This window comes from Cyprinus carpio, chromosome B13 (assembly GCF_018340385.1).
Source record: "Cyprinus carpio isolate SPL01 chromosome B13, ASM1834038v1, whole genome shotgun sequence".
Taxonomy (NCBI): Eukaryota; Metazoa; Chordata; class Actinopteri; order Cypriniformes; family Cyprinidae; genus Cyprinus; species Cyprinus carpio.
This window is the reverse complement of record NC_056609.1, coordinates 18,406,747-18,424,955: the sequence shown is the minus strand read 5'-3', so window position 1 is coordinate 18,424,955 and position 18,209 is coordinate 18,406,747. Positions and strand designations below refer to the sequence as shown.

The 18,209-nt window shown below is 34.9% G+C and overlaps 1 protein-coding gene across 2 annotated transcripts; it reads right to left on the bottom strand.

Moving 5' to 3' along the window:
* Positions 1-318: 318 nt before the first annotated feature.
* LOC109058588 (isoaspartyl peptidase/L-asparaginase) lies at positions 319-17,593 on the bottom strand. 2 transcript variants are annotated; one of them, XM_042737016.1, is made up of 7 exons: positions 17,519-17,593; positions 6,884-7,072; positions 6,654-6,796; positions 6,250-6,404; positions 5,466-5,587; positions 4,767-4,877; positions 319-2,202 (listed from the first exon to the last, which is right to left on the bottom strand). In XM_042737016.1, exons 2-7 carry the CDS (start codon positions 7,068-7,070, stop codon positions 1,988-1,990), a joined length of 933 nt encoding a protein of 310 aa, XP_042592950.1. In that variant the 5' UTR covers positions 7,071-7,072; positions 17,519-17,593; the 3' UTR covers positions 319-1,987. The 2 variants fall into 2 exon arrangements, with proteins under 2 accessions (XP_042592950.1, XP_042592949.1); XM_042737015.1 differs by lacking the exon at positions 17,519-17,593 and having other exon boundaries at positions 6,884-7,642.
* Between the last annotated feature and the right edge of the window lie 616 nt (positions 17,594-18,209).

Sequence of the window (18,209 nt, the reverse complement as noted above, 5' to 3'; positions counted from 1 at the left end):
AATGAATAAACCTGACATTTTACAATAGGAATATTCAAGTCACTTTGGATAAAAGTATCTGCAGAATATCTAAATGCAAAATCTAAATTTAAAATGAACGCACTGCAGCCGATTAAGTACCAATTCTAATGTTTAGATAAATTCGTATATAGATTTCTGTAGATGATATTCGTAAATTTGACGTTTTCTTAGTATACTGTGTATGGCTTAATATAGTCACTCCAAAATAAATGCAGTTCAGTTAGATAACTAAATACACTTAGGCTAATTGTTATTTTAAAAAACACTTTTTCTGAATAAATAGATTACATACTCAAGTGAGGGACAGTGAGTAAGTGAAACCAATTTATTATCAAAATAACAAAATACAAAATATTGAAAAGGGGGTCCCTGCAAATATATAGGTAAAGTGATTATAAAGTGGTATAAAAATTGTGGCATCAACTCACCATCTTTATCTAAAAGTAACATGCCACGCAAAGGTTACTGACCTTGAGGTAAATGCTAATCTTTTTTTCTGTATTTTCATGGGATATTCTACTTTTTAAATATAATTTGATTTTTTTTATTATTTTTAAAATAGAATTTGTAAGTGTATTATTGTCATTTGTAAGTGTGCTCCTGCATATTTAAGGATGAAATAAGACACAAAAGGACAGAGAGGTCATGACTTGTTGGTTGTGTCTTTGAGAGGACAAAAGCTGATGCTGTTTTGCATGCTCCCGTGTGGAATATTTTGAACACAAACTGACCACCGAGGGCAGAAAAACTGGTTTTTGGGTTGTTGATCATTATACAGACAATTCACAGTTGGAACTTGCAAGCTGGCCTGTGTGTTGACACAATAAGCAGAAGCTTGTGTACTTAAACTATCATGAGGGTCAGGGCATTAAGATTTGAAGGCCACGTCACCTCACTATACTGTAGATGAAAACAACAGAGCTGATGTTATCAGTATCAGTTAATTTAAAATAGCACATAAGTGATCCACAACAACAAAAGTCTTTTTTTCTGCACATTTTCACCTTCCAACAGAAGTTCAGCCATCATAATCAGTCTTAATGGTGTGATGACACCAACACACTTAAAACATGTTACAGAGTTTTTTTTTCTGGCACAAACGTTGTCACAGAATATAGACCATTATAAAACTGCTGCATTGTTTGTCCAAATGTCAACATGATCTATCGGGTAAAAATAACGTGTGACTTAATAAGCTGCTTTCTCTTTCGGAAGGAAATGATACGCTGAACTACTTCAGGAATGAATCGTGATTTCTGTTCTTCAAAATCAGTTATAAAACCAGTCTGGTAAGTCTGCCAAGATATTCTGACTTACTGTAGGTTCATGGGTGCCTTTTACTGTACATGACCAGCATTTTTATCTCTACTGCTTTAGTATTATATTCACAGTCATATCAAAGCTGTATAACGTTTATTTTACAATTTTGTAATTATTGTTAAAGGGATAGTTCATCCAAATATGACAATTCTGTCAACAAGTTAACCTCAAACTATGGAAACCTATGGCTACCATCAACTGTTACCAACATTCTTCAAAATATCTTCTTTTGTGCTAAACAAAAGAAAGAAACTCTAACAGGTTTGGAACAAATGATGACAGAATTAGCATTTTGGGGTGAACTAGCCCTTTAAATGTGCACTGCACCTTACAACAAATTAAATTCACTTGATTCCAAAAACATAATTTTACCTCCATCTAGTGGAGAAAATACAGTATTACCACTAAGGACAGTTGCACTGACCTCAAAAAGGAATGTTATAATAGTTCTTTTGTCAATCAGTCTATTACTGTAGATAAGATCAACTTCAAAATGCATAATAATGCTCAATTACTGCCATGTGGTATGTATGTATTCAGACAAACACTGATTTGCATGTATGCACATTTCCCTTTGTATTAAATACTGACTGTAAAAATTTAATAAACTAAAATGTGCCTATGACTGTGCATATATGTATGGTCATTATATCTTCTCTTGTACAGGCTCAACAAAGTGTTCGCCACGGTACAGCCCATAGTGGAGTTCGCCCTGCTGGGCAGCGGCCCATGACATCTGTAAACTGTTGAACCAAGCTGTCCAGGTCCCTTTTGGATCTACCACCACCACCCCGCCAAGACCATCCACCCGCTCCTTCATATACGTGAGAGCTAGGTCACTAGCTTCCTCTGGGGTCTTGCCTAGAGAATACAGAAAGCACACACTTAACTGAACCGTACAAGTAAGTGATTTACTAAAATAAAAACATACAGTGGACTAACACGTACATGGTAGTATCTTTCCAGATCTCTGTGCCAGATGTATGTGACCATGTAATGCACAAGGAGGAAGCAAATGGTTTAAAGAATAGTTCACCCTAAAAATGGTCATTTGCTAAACGTTTATTCACTGACAGGTCATCAAAGATGTAGATGAGTTTGTTTCTTTATCAGAATAGATTTAGCATTACTTGCTCATCAATAGATCCTCTGCAGTCAGAATGAGAGTCCGGACAGCTGATAAAAACATCACAATAATCCACTATTAATCCATTCAAATCCAGTCCATCAATTAATGTCTTGTGAAGCAAAAAGCTGTGTTTGTACGAAACATCAATCCCCTATTGTCCTCTCACATCAAAATCCGCAGACAAATTTGTTTAGAACTGTTTTCACTTGTAAATGGGGCTTGATCTGTGCATATGTTTCTTCTGATTCAGACGAGACGAAAGCAATATTATGAAAAGAGGACTTCTGTTTTAGCTGGAAGAAACTGTTTGAAGTTAAAAACATCTTGGAGAATTCGTTTATTATAAGCTTTTTGCTTTACAAGACGATAACTGATGGACTTGAGTTGTGGGGATTACTTGTAAATTATTATATTTTTATCAGTTGTTAAAGCTCTCATTCTGACGGCACCCATTCACTGCAGAGGACCCGTTGGTGAGCATCTGATTTAATGCTAAATTTCCCCAATTCTATTTCAATGAAGAAACAAACTCATCTACATCTTGGATGGCCTGAGGGTGAGTAAACTGTCTACAAATTTTCAATTTTGGTTGAACTATTCCTTTAAATTATGTGGTTTGTATCTATTGGATCCTAGGTGAGACCAAATAAATCTTATCAACACCCTGCCCATATCAACACACATATAGCAAAGTTGACCTCTGCTGCTTCAGCGAAAACACTTCCCGTTGTGTTTCCACACACACAAGGCAAAAGCAGACATACGGATCACCTTCAACTTACGCTACACAGCATACTGGCAGACCATTTGAAATGTCCTTCTGAGGATGTGCAGGGAAGTTAATCTTCACTTTACTGTTGAGACAGCTCTACACCTTTGACTTCCATGTGTCTGCTCATTATAAATGGTGCTGGTGCTGGAGGTGGTTTTATGTAACGCATTGTATGAGACTGACTCAAATTGTTTTTACTCCGGCCAATAAAGTGAACAATGTTTACCTAAACAGACTTGAGGTCAAGCATCTTAATGAGGCCCTAGATCTCCGGTTAATGTGTAGCTGCAATAATTCAAGCTATTTATTCACTAAAATGTGCCAGGAATTGGTTGCACAGCTAATCATGAACTCATGTGAACCAATCATATGAGCTCATGTCAATATACCTGTTGCTTCTAAATCAGTATTACAGTGCAGATTGATTTATGGTCCAAGATGTGACATTTTTATTTGCAATGCAGTAATAAAACTACCGAACACAACTGTACAGTACACAAGAAGAGAGATATCAGTTGGTCATATGGCTACTAGACTAACTTTCTTTATATAAAATGATAATTACATCTAGTAAAATGTACTATAGGAAGAGCATTATCACAAAATAAACCCAGACAGGTTCATTTTGATCCCATCATGATATAAAGCTCTTGCATTTGTGCTCAGACAGTTATATATTATTACTCTACAATTCCAGTTACTTTTTCTAGAAACTAGTTTTAATTTAACATGTTTAATATCAATCTTAACGTATTTTTAGCTATTTTTAAGTTCCAATCCAAATCTCTTACAACTTGCTAGTTGTTCTGAGCAATGTATTCATTCCTTGCTCACTATGTACAATATGTAAAGGAGTAATATGTAAGACATTAAATGTATTTGACTATTGCAATAGACAATTATGAAATGTACCACCATTCAAAAGTTTGAAGTTGGTTTTTGAAAAATCCTCACCAAAGATGCATTTATTAAAAAATAAAATAAAAAATACAGTAAAAACAGCAATATTGTGAAATATTATTCAAAAAAAAAAAAACTGTTTTCTATTTGTTTTCTATTTGAATATATTTTAATATGTCATTTATTCCTGTGATGGCAAAGCTGAACTTTCTGCAGCTATTACTCCAGGTTTCAGTATCACATCATCCTACAGAAATCATTCTAATGTGCTAATTTGGTGCTCCAGAAACATTTATTATTATTGTCAGTGTTGAAAACAGTTATGCTACTTAATTTTTTGGGGAATCTGTGATAGGCCTACATTTTTTTCAGGATTCTTTGATGAATAATAATGTTTAAAAGAACAGCATTTATTTAAAATAGATTTTTTTTATAGCATGCGTTGTTTTGTAGTACTGTCGCTTTTGATCAGTTTAATATGTCCTTGCAGTTTTTTTAGCATTATATAAATATGTAATATGTAATAAATATGGCAATTTCGTTCACCAAAAATACTAAGAAAAAGACCACAAAGCTTTGTTTGTTGTTATGTTAAATAAGTTGTACAGATCTTGTAACACATGCCTTGCTCCATGTGGAAGAGAACGAGTCTAGACAGCGTGACCTTCATGATGGCTTCCCCATGGCCTGTGGGTGAGACAGCCCCAATATTGTTATCTGCATAACCCCCACATCCTGAGAATCAGAAGAAGAAACACAAATCCAGAGTGAGATCTTTCCAATACACACTCACGATCAGCAAGCATGCTGAAAAATTCCACCTGTTTGAGGCAATCCCTGATAATATTCACAGAATAAGGGGGGGAAAAAACGCTGTGTTTTTACATTTTTGCTTAATTACTCAATTTCTAAATCAGACAATACCAGCATAGTCTATTCTCCTGTTTACCCAGCTCTATTTATATCATTAACTAGTGTGTATGTGTGATTCCCACAGGTTAAAACGTGTCCTGAGAGAATGTGGTGTGGTGAGCTGGGGATTAGATCTGTGGTTTGAATATTAACTGAACAGCTGAAAATTACACACATTCTTGCATGTCCAAAGGTCAGAGTTCAATCAGAGTCATATCAGTTGTTTAGGTTTTTTGTGTGTAATTTTTCAATGTTAAAATACTTTCTTCTATTTCAGTTTAATACACAGAAACAGCTACACGTAAAGCCATTTGTAGTCTGATTCCTTGGAAAGGTTAACACTGGAGTTCTGTGGTGCAAATCAGATCAAGGCCCCTAACATATATTGCAAAGCAGCAAGTTTGGATTTACCAACACACGGCGTGTCTCCCACACGACCCTCCATTTTATTTATCATTCCACCAGTGGATGTGGCACAAGCAATGTTCCCGTCTTTGTCCACAGCTACTGCACCGACTGTTCCCATCTTGCCCCTAAAACACATGCATAAAAAAGCAGCTTTACAATCACCCACATGAACAAAATGTTTTAATTAATCTGGTAGCAAAGGAATAGTTCATCAGAAAGAAAGAAATCAGATAAAGTACATAAACAGAGACAAGACATGTGTTGTAATTTGTAGACATTTAAAATGAATGCACAGAATATGCAAAATTACTTACTTTCCTTTTAAACTGTCCTTTTTTAATGAAATATGTTTTATTGGTAACATAACGCATATTTCATATAGTAAAGTAAACCAAACTGGACCCCTTACTTTCATTGTTTATAATAAATAAATAAATACATAATGAAAATTCAGCTTTGCCATCACAGGTAAAATGCCATTTTAAAATATATTCAAATTAAAAAAAAGAGTTAAATTCTGATAATATTTCACAATTTGACTGTTTTTACTCCTTAAAACAATGCAACCTTGTTGAAAATACGAGTTGAATGGGATTATTCCAAACTTTTGATAGGTAGTGTAGCTATATATTATCTTTTGTGTTTCATAGAAGAAAGAAAGTCATACAGGTCTGAAGAAACTGATTGTGAACTATCCCTTTAACTATTGTTGCAAGACGTTAGGCACGTCATGCCAAAAACTTTATGTCAGCACTTTGTACCAGTTTTCATTACATAAAAGCTTTACATTTGGCATTCCACAGGGTTGGCATCTGGCTGCAGGTTCTTCTTCCAGCGCATCTTGGCATAGTCTGTGATCAATGACTCCTCAGGCACTTCCGGTACACCCATGCTTCTGGCAAACTTAGAGGCCCCTTCAGCTGTCAGACACAAGTGTTTGGTCTCCAGAGAAAGGACAGACATTATTTACATTATTACTTTCATTATTTTAAATGCAGAGTTTTGTAAAATCATCTAAAGACTGCATTCGTTGTATGCAAAAAGCATCTGATTGCATATAGCCTAGTATTCCCTAGTTACTGTGTACAGTTTTTGTTTTTAATCTTGGTAACTGTAGATTACTCAAAACCAAATCTCCCATGGTGGTCATGTACAGTAGTTGGGAACATGTTATGCATTTTACAACAATACCTTCTCCATGACAAGCCTGGCCAGTTGCACTGGGTTAGCAATTCTTCTGACCGCTGAAACAGCCCCACTATCTAGAGTCCTGCCGTCCATTACCATTGCATCCATCTCCACCTCCCCCTTCACATTTAGCACTGAGCCCTGACCTATGACATATGGGCATAACCTGAGTTTTCTACTTACCCTGGATGTAGTATTAGGTATTAGGTGTGAAGTATGAGTATTATGAATACCTGCATTGAATCCTGGGTTGTTCTCCATCAGGGCAACTGCTTCAACCACAGCATCCATGGCACTTCCACCCTTCTGGAGGATGGCATACCCAGTCCTGGCTGCCTCCTTTACACCAATAGTAGAGAGTTCAGCTCTTTCTTTGGGAATATGACCAGCACCTCCATGCACTACCACTACAGGCAGCATAGCTGTCCACAAATACATGATTGAGAAGACAAAAGTGAGGGGAAAAATAAATTAAAGCAGTATAATATAACACTAGCAATCGTACTGATGGTTTGAATATAATTTTTTAACCTAATAATTTAAACAGTATCATCACTTTGACCTAAAGATATCAAACCAGCTGCAAGATACGCATTACGTCTATTATTCTTTACGATGCATTAAGCTAAATTCTATACCCATTAGACCCTAATATACATACACTAAGTATAAGTCAGTGGTTTTTAATGACTTCGCTATCATAATAAATCTGTCAACAGGTACTGGATTTCAAAAGGTGCAATCTACAACTAATATATGATATATATAATATAATATATATAATATCAGTAATTTACAATGACATGTCATCTTGCGTTACTCATTTAGTTTACAAGCTGTAATCAGCTGAATCCCGTCATCAAATAAAAGTGCTCTATGTGAGTCATCCGGCACGTTAACGTTAAAGATAAATTTCACTCATCGTTTTTTAAATTCTGTGCACGTGCCCACATATGCATACGATTAAAAAGTAATATTTAACACCGGTTCCTCATCAGATTTATATGGAAGCCCGTTTCCGCCACTGAATAAAAAATTAAAAAAAGATTATTGCGACTTTCTATCTCACAATTCTGACTTTTTTTCTCACAGTTGCGTCATACAAACTCGAAATTGCGAGTTATAAAGTCAGAATTGCGAGACATAAACTCGCAGTTCTGAGAAATAAAGTCAGAATTTTTAGATAAAAAGTCGCAATTGCGAGTTATAAAGTCAGAATTGTGAGATAAAAAGTCGCAATTGCGAGTTATAAAGTCAGAATTTTTAGATAAAAAGTCGCAATTGCGAGTTATAAAGTCAGAATTTTGAGATAAAAAGTCGCAATTGCGAGTTATAAAGTCAGAATTGTGAGAGTCAGAATTGCGAGATACAACTAGTTTCCTGGTACTGAGATTGACCTTGGAGTGTCAATGACAGCAGGATTGCATATTCTATAGCCTAAAAATGGAAAATATTATAGGGGATTATTTTCGGCGCGGTTTCACTAATAGAGAAATCATAATTTTATTGGAGGAATCACACAACATAAAGCTTAGTTTCCGGACTCTTGAAAGAACGTTGTGCAGGAATCAGTTGTGGCGGAGACGCAATAAAACAGATGAGGCTGAAGTGGCACGTTTTATACACCAGCAGCTACAGACATCGGGACGACAACATGGCTATCGCTGGATGCACCAGAAATGTTGGCTGTCCGGCATTATTACAGACAGAGAAACTGTCCGTCAGTTGATGCGACTGTTAGATGGACAAGGAGTTGATCTGCGTGCTCGCGGTCGTCTACGGCGACGCATGTATAACAGTCGCGGGCCAAACTATGTTTGGCATATTGACGGATATGATAAGTTAAAACCTTACGGAATATGCATAAACGGATGCATTGATGGTTTTTCCAGAAAAATTATCTGGCTTGAAGCATACAAAACGAACAATGACCCACGAGTAATTGCAGGTTATTTCCTACAAGCTGTTGCTGAGAATAACGGATTTCCACAAAGAATTCGCATTGATCATGGAACTGAAAATACGCATTTAGCAGATATGCAGACATTCTTCAGAGACACTGCGAGTTCAGAATGTGTCACTCTTGGTCCAAGCACTGGGAACCAGAGAATTGAACGATGGTGGTCCACTTTGAGAAGCCAGTGCATACAATTTTGGATGGATCATTTTGAACAGCTAAAAGAAGATGGACACTTTGTTGATACTTTCACTGACAAATGTCTCATCCAGTTTTGCTTCCAACATTTTATACAGGTAATAAATTTTGTTCACTATCAGAGTTAATTTTATCATTAAAGAGAGTATTGAAGTTTGATTATAACTTAATATTATATTTATTTACATAACCTACAATGTGCAGTTTTATTAATTCATTTGCAAGACAATGTAGAGATATATGTTCCATTTCTTTTTTTTTCATGGGAAGAGCTTGATGAAATAGTCAGTGCCTGGAATTGCCACAGGATACGGCCAACTCACAACCCACGTGCTCCCAGTGGTCGACCTTCAATAATGTTTGCTGTTCCCAGTTTATATGGAGTGCAGAATTTCTTGCATCCAGTTGAACAAACAAAACTGAGCATTTGCCAAGAGGAGTGTTTATTTAAAGACTACCCTTGTGATGAGGATGTCTTTCAACTGTGTGTAGAACTCATGGCTGAGCATAACCTTGTCATGTCAGATGATGTTTATGAAATTACGGACCTTTACCTTCAACTTCGTGAACTGATCCTTCAAGGACTGGATTTGGAGGAATAGATTCACCATTCTAATCTAATCTACAACATTCACTATAAGCTAAAGGTATTGTTTAAATTGTTTTAGTATTTCAGATTGCCAAAATTGGTATAAAAGTAATATTTCCTTAAGTGAATTTTATATCTGTGTCTGTAGATGTTGAACTGCAGCCTTACTCTCCCTACCCAAGCAACCTTGGACCACTGGATGGAATCGCAAAGCTTTTGGCATCACATGCCAGTGTGTTTTTAATCCAATCATAGGTAAGAAGGACTACATTTGCAGAGTTCTGCAAGGAAAACACTTCCCACAAACTGGCTGGCCATGCTAATTAAGAAGCAAGTCTCCATAATTATAGTTCACATTTTTAAAAACTACCATCTGGCCATAAAGATTTCATCTAACCATAAAGATTTTTGCATTTGTCTTTTGTTACACTGACACTCAAGAATGATATTTAAAATTGTCCCTTACATGTTTAAAGGAAAGATGTTGTTGTTTTTCCCATATTATTATAGGTCACAACAATTCACAAGGCAATTTTTTTTATACAAAATTTTACTTTTTGTCTGAATATTATTTGTATTTGTTTTTATTTGTTCTTTTTTTTTTTTTTTTTTTTTTTTTTTTTTTTTTTTACAATTATGGTCCAGATCCTTTATTGTAATAAACTTTCAAGTCTTGCTGAACCTTATGGTGAACCCTAAATTATGCATATTGCTTATTGCTGACAGATTTTAACCATTATCCACTGTATGAAGCCCTGCAACCTCTAAAGCACCCAGGTGAGAAAAGCCAAGAAAAGCACTGATGATACAATAGGCAGCTTAATGTGTACTGAATGAATGAATGAATCAGTAGGTGCATACGTATTCATATGCTTATGCCATTATATGCCATTATAAACATTGTGTGTTCACACTTAAAAATTCCAACACAGTATTTTGGACACTTCATATACTCAGTCATTGCACCTTTAATTATGTAAGTGATGACAAGCAAGTTGTCTAAATGCCATACACTAGACACACAGTGCATAATTTAAGAGTGTACAATGTAATTTGGGACAGCTACTGACATGTCATATTTCTACATTAAAATTTCAATAATTAAAACATTAACCTCATAACATTATTGATGCAATTGCAATTGTATTGCAATTTACCAACTGTACTGTAAATGCAATTATGCTACCAATGAGCTGCATTTAACCAGACTAAGTGCATAAATACAACTTCTGATGCAGCTTATGTGCCACCCATGCAATTCAAAGATGGAGTTTTGTTGATACTGATTGCATTTGATTGCTAACAACCCTATTGTGTCATGTAGACTCAGGCTCCATGAGCCTACTCTGAGGATCCAGATGGAAAAACATTTACATCCCATCATTATATACACCCCTCAGGATCACCTTGTCTATTAGACACATTACTCAAGGTACAGTAAATAATCTCCATTATAAATCAGTGCATGATGATATAAAATCACAGTGATGTTGCTTTGTGTTTTCAGAGGGCAGAAATAATTTGTTCCATACCATCCTCACTATCTATCCTCATGTGCAAAGGAGGCCAGCATAATGTCAAATCAAGATCTTATTTGTGATCTGTTTGTTTTCAGTCTTATAGCATGGCAAAAGCACAACCCTCAGAATTAAAGGGGAAAATGCACAAGCATCTAGATGTAATGAATACTAAAAAAAAGACTATTTTTTAATGTATAAACTAAGTTTTTCCAACTACAGTAATGTAAATTTTTTTGCATGATTTCAAACATTTTTGTGATACACTATCATTACTTTCAGGCCTAACCTGAATACAAATGAAGCACAGCAAACCTGTTTTAGATGTACAAGACAATGTTTTGAACCTTAAAACTAAAGTATTTATGTGTTGAAAATGATCAAAATGTATAGATTTTCCCCTCTGTTTAAAGGGCAGGTGATTGAAAATAATATGAACAAAATGGCTATATAGGTATTATAATGTATTTTGCATTATGCCTGAAATAAAATTTTGATCGAAACTGAATTTTTTTTTATCGTATTTTGTTTATTAATTATGCAGCCTTGTTGTGGTACATATTTTGCTCCAAACAAAACCTAAAATTATTATAAGTATTATCTATGTAGTCCTATAAATCATTTAACAGGCTTGATGAACCTGAATGGTTGTAATAATTTTACATGGTACATTGGCTGTCAGGTTTTGTGTGCCGCTACAGCTGAAATAGAATTTAAAACTTCAGAATATTCTTTTAAAAAAGTCAGACTTTGATGTGCATTATTTATTGGCTTTTGGTACTCACTCCATCTTCAATGCAAAAAAAAAAAAAAAAACCTTGGCACCATATATGCAGGTTGTGTTGTGTTTAATACATGAGTGGTTAACCAAACATTACAATGTGGAACAAGTAAGAATAAAAACAAACCATATTAATATGATTTCAATAAAACAATCTTATAAAACTGTTCAAATGTTTTACCTATGGCATGTGTGAAAGGGGTTCACAATAATGCAACACCCAACTGTATACAAGCACAAAGTTAAGAACACATTATAGTATAAGAACACATTATAATGATTCAAAGCCATCATCTCACTGAAGCGGTAACATGTAGAATTTGTACAATTTAATGTAAACAGTAGTTTGTACCTAAACAATGAAGAGCACTTTCACTATTGAAAGTCATAAATAAGGTTGTTCAACATTCAACATAAACAGCAATAACTAAGTCAACAAATTAAAGTGACTGTTTTACTTTATGTATATGTGTAAAATAATTGTACAGTATGTAAATGTATGAAGAATGAACCATTAAAAACATTTTAACAGTTCAACGCCTATTTGAATGAACAGTTGACATGAACAACTTGTACAATTTTAATGTAAACACTCGGTTGCACCTAAACAATGGAGATGGTTCACTATTGAAATGTAAATCTTCAAAAACAAAAAAGGTTGTTCAATATTCAACATAACCAGAAATAACTAAGTGGACAAATTAAAGTGAATGTTCTACTTTCTATACATGTGTAAAATAAATGTAAGTGTATGAAGAATGACCCAAGACAAATAGCTAGCATATGAGCCGGCCATAACTCATATCTGCCAATATTTCATTGTGGTACCACTAAACTATGTCCATGACCCAGACATTGCTTTCAAGAATTTTGTTCATTTCAGACCTGAAATCTGGGTAGTTGTCATAGTGCACTGAAAGCCTCAGGAAACAGCCACAGGTGTGTGCCACCGGTCTTCTCTCAAACCCTTTAAGGTCTGTGAAATCAACTGTTATAGTTTTGCCTATAAACAAATCTGATCCTGTACAGAATCTAAGAAACAGAGACTGTCGTTTTGCATCACACTCCCTCACGTAAGTTGTCAAGTGCTTTGAAATGTCCTTTTGGTGTATATTCATTGTTTCAGGAAATTTGAGAGATCGCACAATTTTCCTCACCGTTGGTTGTAATGCACAGTACACTTCTTCAATTTCCTCAAGGTCCTTGCTCAGAGGTCCAAGTATGCCTGCCCACTGTTCAAGAACATAAGCAGGCTCTTGAATGAGAGTTTTATGTGCCAGTTCTTGCAAAAATTTGCTTGAAGTTTTCTTCTGTTGGAATTCTCCGACAACTGTAGTTGTCTAAGATCTCAAGCAATTCCTCTTGGTCTGCATTACAGAAGTCTGTTCTGCAGCTTTCTAACACAGCACACTCATTTTCTGAGACATATTTCAAAAAGTTCTCAATCAGATCACTTTTTACAGATCCTTTTATTGCTTGCTGCAAGATTGCAGGTGCAAGTTTTATTGGGAGATATTTCTCTTTATTCCAGCCGAACAGAATTATCCGGGCTACACTTTTCCCACTTTTCTTTGCCAAAATCATGTCGAAGAAAGGGAACTTTAAAATTGTTCCCCAGCGTGCATTGATCATAGAATTCCTGCCAAAACTCTGATAGGCAATCCCTGAACACGCCACCAACATCATGGCCCATCTCAAACTGTCCATTTGGGAGGAGCAACTTCACTTCTACTTCACTCTGTGTATGTGGAAGGGTTTCATCACAGAAATGTGCAATAAGTTCAGAAAATATCTGTCCGCGATGAACAACAAGAATTTTTTTGTGTGGAACAATGGGTTCTGGGCTCAGAGGCAAAGTGTCATCTAAGTTTTGTCCATCTATCCCAGTGATGTCACCAGTGAATACTGTCACTACATCGCTTGTATCTGAGTAATCTGGTAAGGTCATTGAAGAACTTTGAAAAGGAACATTCAGATCATCATCTGCAACATTCAGATCCTCGGTGGAATGCAAGAGAGATACAGCATCATTGCCTGGACTTTCCACAAAAATTACATCCGTGTCTGAAGCTTGAAAGAAGTCATTCATTCTGCTAAAAGTGGGAAGACTTTGATCCTGGTTATTACTGTGTAAGTCGTCCATTGTGTCTGATATTTCCACTTCACTTTCTGTTTCCTCTTCCCTCTCCACCTTTTTTGTTGTCAGGTAGAACCTCATCATTGTGAGCTTGGATGCATTATACATTTCCCCCACTGTACTTTCTTTATCTAGTGACACTTCCTGATAATTTGTTAGATCCAATTCAAACTCAGAAATACTCCCATGAGAATTTTTTCCATTTGGGAAAAACAAACGAATTGCCTCCTCCATCAGTTCGTCCCTTTTCCAGTCTTTTGGCACACTCAACTTCCTTGTTCCCCCTCCTTTTTTTGCTCTCATTTGAACAAAGCCCTGCCCATCATAGTGCATCCACGCAATCTCAACTTTTCTTACAGTACGCTGAGAATTGTTTTTTCTAGTTGTTTGGGTTTCAGTTTGTGAACTGTCAGTTTTTTGTCTTTTGCTCAATTTTGATTTGAGGCGCTCAAACAGCTTTGACTTCCTGCAAGTTGGCTCACTTTCTTGCCTCCTGCAAAACCCCATCACTGCGAGTCTGTCTTCATATGAAGGAAAATAGCTTCTCATCTGGTCATCAGTCATTAGCAGTAGGACACTGACATCAATCTGCAAAAAAATATTTTTTTTTCAGTATTATGCAATACTTAAACCAAAAATGGATTATAGTCATACAATTGACCATAGGCACAGTTACTTCCTGGTTTTAGATAAGCCGGCTCAGTCATTTCCGGTCAACTGTAAAAATCAGCTACGGAGTGCCCTTTGCGCAGTTTCTGTACATAATCCATTCACAATTTGAAGAAATTTAGAATGTTTTTCTAAGAGGACCAAACGGCCACCTATACTGTTTCGAGAATGACAAACGCAAGTGTAAAAATAAATTGTTCCGGGGCTAATTGCTATGACTGACAGTGATAATGGAATGAAATATCTGATGATTCAAAGTCAAAAATAGAGCTGTGCATTAAGTGAGTCAGACTAAATTTAGAGTAACAAAACTACAGCAGTAACAAGTCTGTGTTGGCTGAAAATATTTAGCAGCTTTTACAGTTAAAGATAAAACTTAAATATAGTTGTTAAATTAAATCTAAAAATAATTTCAAAATATGTAATGCATTATTTAATTGTTATACCATTAATAATTAACTTAATTTGTATATAACTAGTTAAGTATTTAAATAAATATACTTATGCTATACTTTATATTTCAATACAGTAAAAAGTACTAAACTAAAATGTTATTAATAAATTATTATTTACTGATAATTTCTCATACATCTGAGGGTGTAGCAGTTTGAATGCATTGTATAATACAAGTGTTTGCTTGTGTAAATTTATTAAATGTGTTCATCTTTCCCACAGGAGTACTCATTATATGTTTAATCTAAGTATGGCTCTGCTGTTAGTAACTTAATCACACTTTAGTTTGGGGACCAATTCTCACTATTAACTTAATATAAACAATGACTTTTGCCTCAATAAACTCCTAATTTGCTTCTTAAGTTTTGGTATGGGGGGTTTAAGATTAAGGGATCTAAAAATATGGTCATGCAGAATAAGGCATTAATATGTGTTTTATAAGTACTAATAAACAGCCAATATCCTAATACTATGCATGTAGTTAATATTAATATGCATAAGCAACTAGTTAATATTGAGAATTGGTCGCTAAACTAAAGCGTCTAGTTATTTAAGCTCTACAAAAACAGTCTGTGATGCTGCTTGATACTGAAAATTGGTACTTACTATTATTTTAATCAACTGTCATAATCATAAACATACTGGTTTCTAGCGAAAATAGTTTTACCATTTACTGCACTTTGTTATTCTTCTAGATATAGCGGCTAATGAATTGGAACCCTCACACATTCATAGAAAATATCTTACATGCACATTACAAAATCAAGTAAATATTTCTTCACAAGAGTTCTCTCTCATCCTACTCATCAGTCTTAACATTTCTGTGCTTGCATGATACCTGGCTCCACTTGCTGAAATGACATTCTTATTTTGAAAGGTGGCAGTAAAAAAATACATGACATGACTGATGGAATGTTATCAGGGAAAATGATTCTCAAATCAGTAAACTGTGATATCCATCATCAGACAATGATTTATCATTAATATTTTACTGGACCACAGCGGTACTTCCATGGGGCTGGGCAGCACATCAACAGAACACTTCCTTGATTTGCATGTTAAGGGGCATGCAGAGGAAAATTTTTATATCACGAATGGGGTGGTATCAAATTCTGGCTTTTCAAAAAGGTGCAAAACACAAAATTCATATTTCAAACTGAGATGTGAACTTTTGAGGTATAAAACCTGCAGAATATTTTAATTGAATAGCAACCTCTATACAGATTTTTATTTTCCATTTCATGACCCCCTTTAAAACATATATTTTATAAAATAAACTCTAAATAATTCTTATAAGAAATAAAACTGTAAGTAGACTTAAATCAAATGTGGGCTTAAATTGGTCATTTCCTCTAAATTATGACTATTGTTATTTTTAGGTGAACTGTCCTCTTAATTTATTCAGTGGGTTAAATTGTTTGTTTCAATATTACCTTGTCGTCCTCCAGCCTTTTTATGGTGGGTTTCTGGAATATTCCTTTCCCTCAGAAAAAAAGATTAATTCGTCCATCCTGCAATGATAGTTTAATGGAAATTAATAACATAAGCAGAGTGAGGCTGGTAGGCCAATATTAAGCATAGACCGAGTATGTAAGCCAGAAAACCGAAATGGTTTTCTGGCTTATGGTTAATATGTGCCGTGCGTATCAAAGCAAGCCCTGTATGCAAACCTTATTTCACTCAGTTTTTATGCAATGATAGAAAACTACTTAATTTTCCATAAAACCAACAATTAACATCCAAGATTAAACTAACGTTACATGAGCTAGTATACCATAGTACGCGCTAGTTACCAAACATTCAGATTTTATACTTGCCCAAAGTCTTCTATAATAACATACGTAAATCGTAAAGGATTATCATACCAAAGAGTAAATATGACCATACCTTGTCGTCGGTTAATGGCATATAAAGCTCTGTTTACGATAAAAAGGTAAGGAAACTGCCGCGTTCTGTCTCTGTTCTACTGTTCAATCTCGTGGTTTCCTATAGTGCTTTGCGAGAAAGTGTGGCTATTCAAGAGAAAAAAAGTCATAATTGTGAGATATAAACTCACAATTGCGAGAAAAAAAAGTCAGAATTCTGACTTTATAACTCGCAATTGCGACTTTTAATCTCACAATTCTGACTTTATTTCTCGTAATTGTGAGTTTATATCAGGCAATTCTGACTTTATTTCTCGTAATTGTGAGTTTATATCAGGCAATTCTGACTTTATTTCTCGTAATTGTGAGTTTATATCAGGCAATTCTGACTTTATTTCTCGTAATTGTGAGTTTATATCTCGCAATTCTGACTTTATAACTCGCAATTGCGACTTTTTATCTCACAATTCTGACTTTTTTCTCAGAATTGCGTGATACAAACTCGAAATTGCGAGTTATAAAGTCAGAATTGCGAGATATAAACTCGCAATTGTGAGAAATAAAGTCAGAATTGTGAGATAAAAAGTAGCAATAACCTTTTTAATTTTTTATTCAGTGGCGGAAACGGGCTTCCATAGATTTACGACTAAAGATAGGAATATGAAATCACAAATAGCAGAAGTGCATTAAAAGCGAAGGAACCTTTAGATGGCGCATAACAGAGACAACAAACAATATGACTGTACACACGTCATTACAGCCACGGAGAAAACACCAAAATAAAAGTCCGCTCTTCAACCATTGCACCAGTGCTTAGAAACTGGTCATGCAAACAGACAGGAAGAAAAAAAAAAGAAAGTAACGTTAGGCCTACAACATGCAAAACACCGAGCTTATATTGCAACCAAATGATGCAACCGTTTAATGTCTGAGATAAAAACTGGGATTAAAATAATCCCATATGGCAGAACACCGTTTAAATGCTTCCCCCCCCCCCCCGCTTTAATACAGACTGAGATGTGTTTCTTCTATTTTGTTTTGTAAGGTGTTATTGGGTGTTTTGAAAGGTGCCATCAAAAAATTTATTATTATTATTATTATTATTATTATTATTTCTTTATTTATTTAAAAAAAAAAATATTTTAGTATCCTAGCCTACATTTATCAATCAATAAATAAATAAATAAATAGCTCAGCATTATATTACCAATGTATTATTTAATTACTGTATTACATAGCCTACTTATTTATGCTATACATTTATATTAAGTTGTTTAAAAATATGTTCACATACAGTATATTGTCAAAGCTGGACAACACACTGTAAAAGTGTTGTTTCAACTTCAAAAATTAAGTGCTGTTTTAATAATTTAAGTTGAAGTGTAATGTCAGT

What these genes read in the sequence shown, in the direction of transcription:
- LOC109058588 (XM_042737015.1), bottom strand. Translation starts at nt 7,088, where the DNA reads ATGTATTTGTGGACAGCTATGCTGCCTGTAGTGGTAGTGCATGGAGGT. An exon ending in AACCCTGTGGAATGCCAAAT is followed by an intron (nt 5,588 to 6,249) that starts GTAAAGCTTTTA and finishes CATGTGTTTTAG; the next exon opens with GGGCAAGATGGGAACAGTCG. An exon ending in GGGAGACACGCCGTGTGTTG is followed by an intron (nt 4,878 to 5,465) that starts GTAAATCCAAAC and finishes TCTGATTCTCAG; the next exon opens with GATGTGGGGGTTATGCAGAT.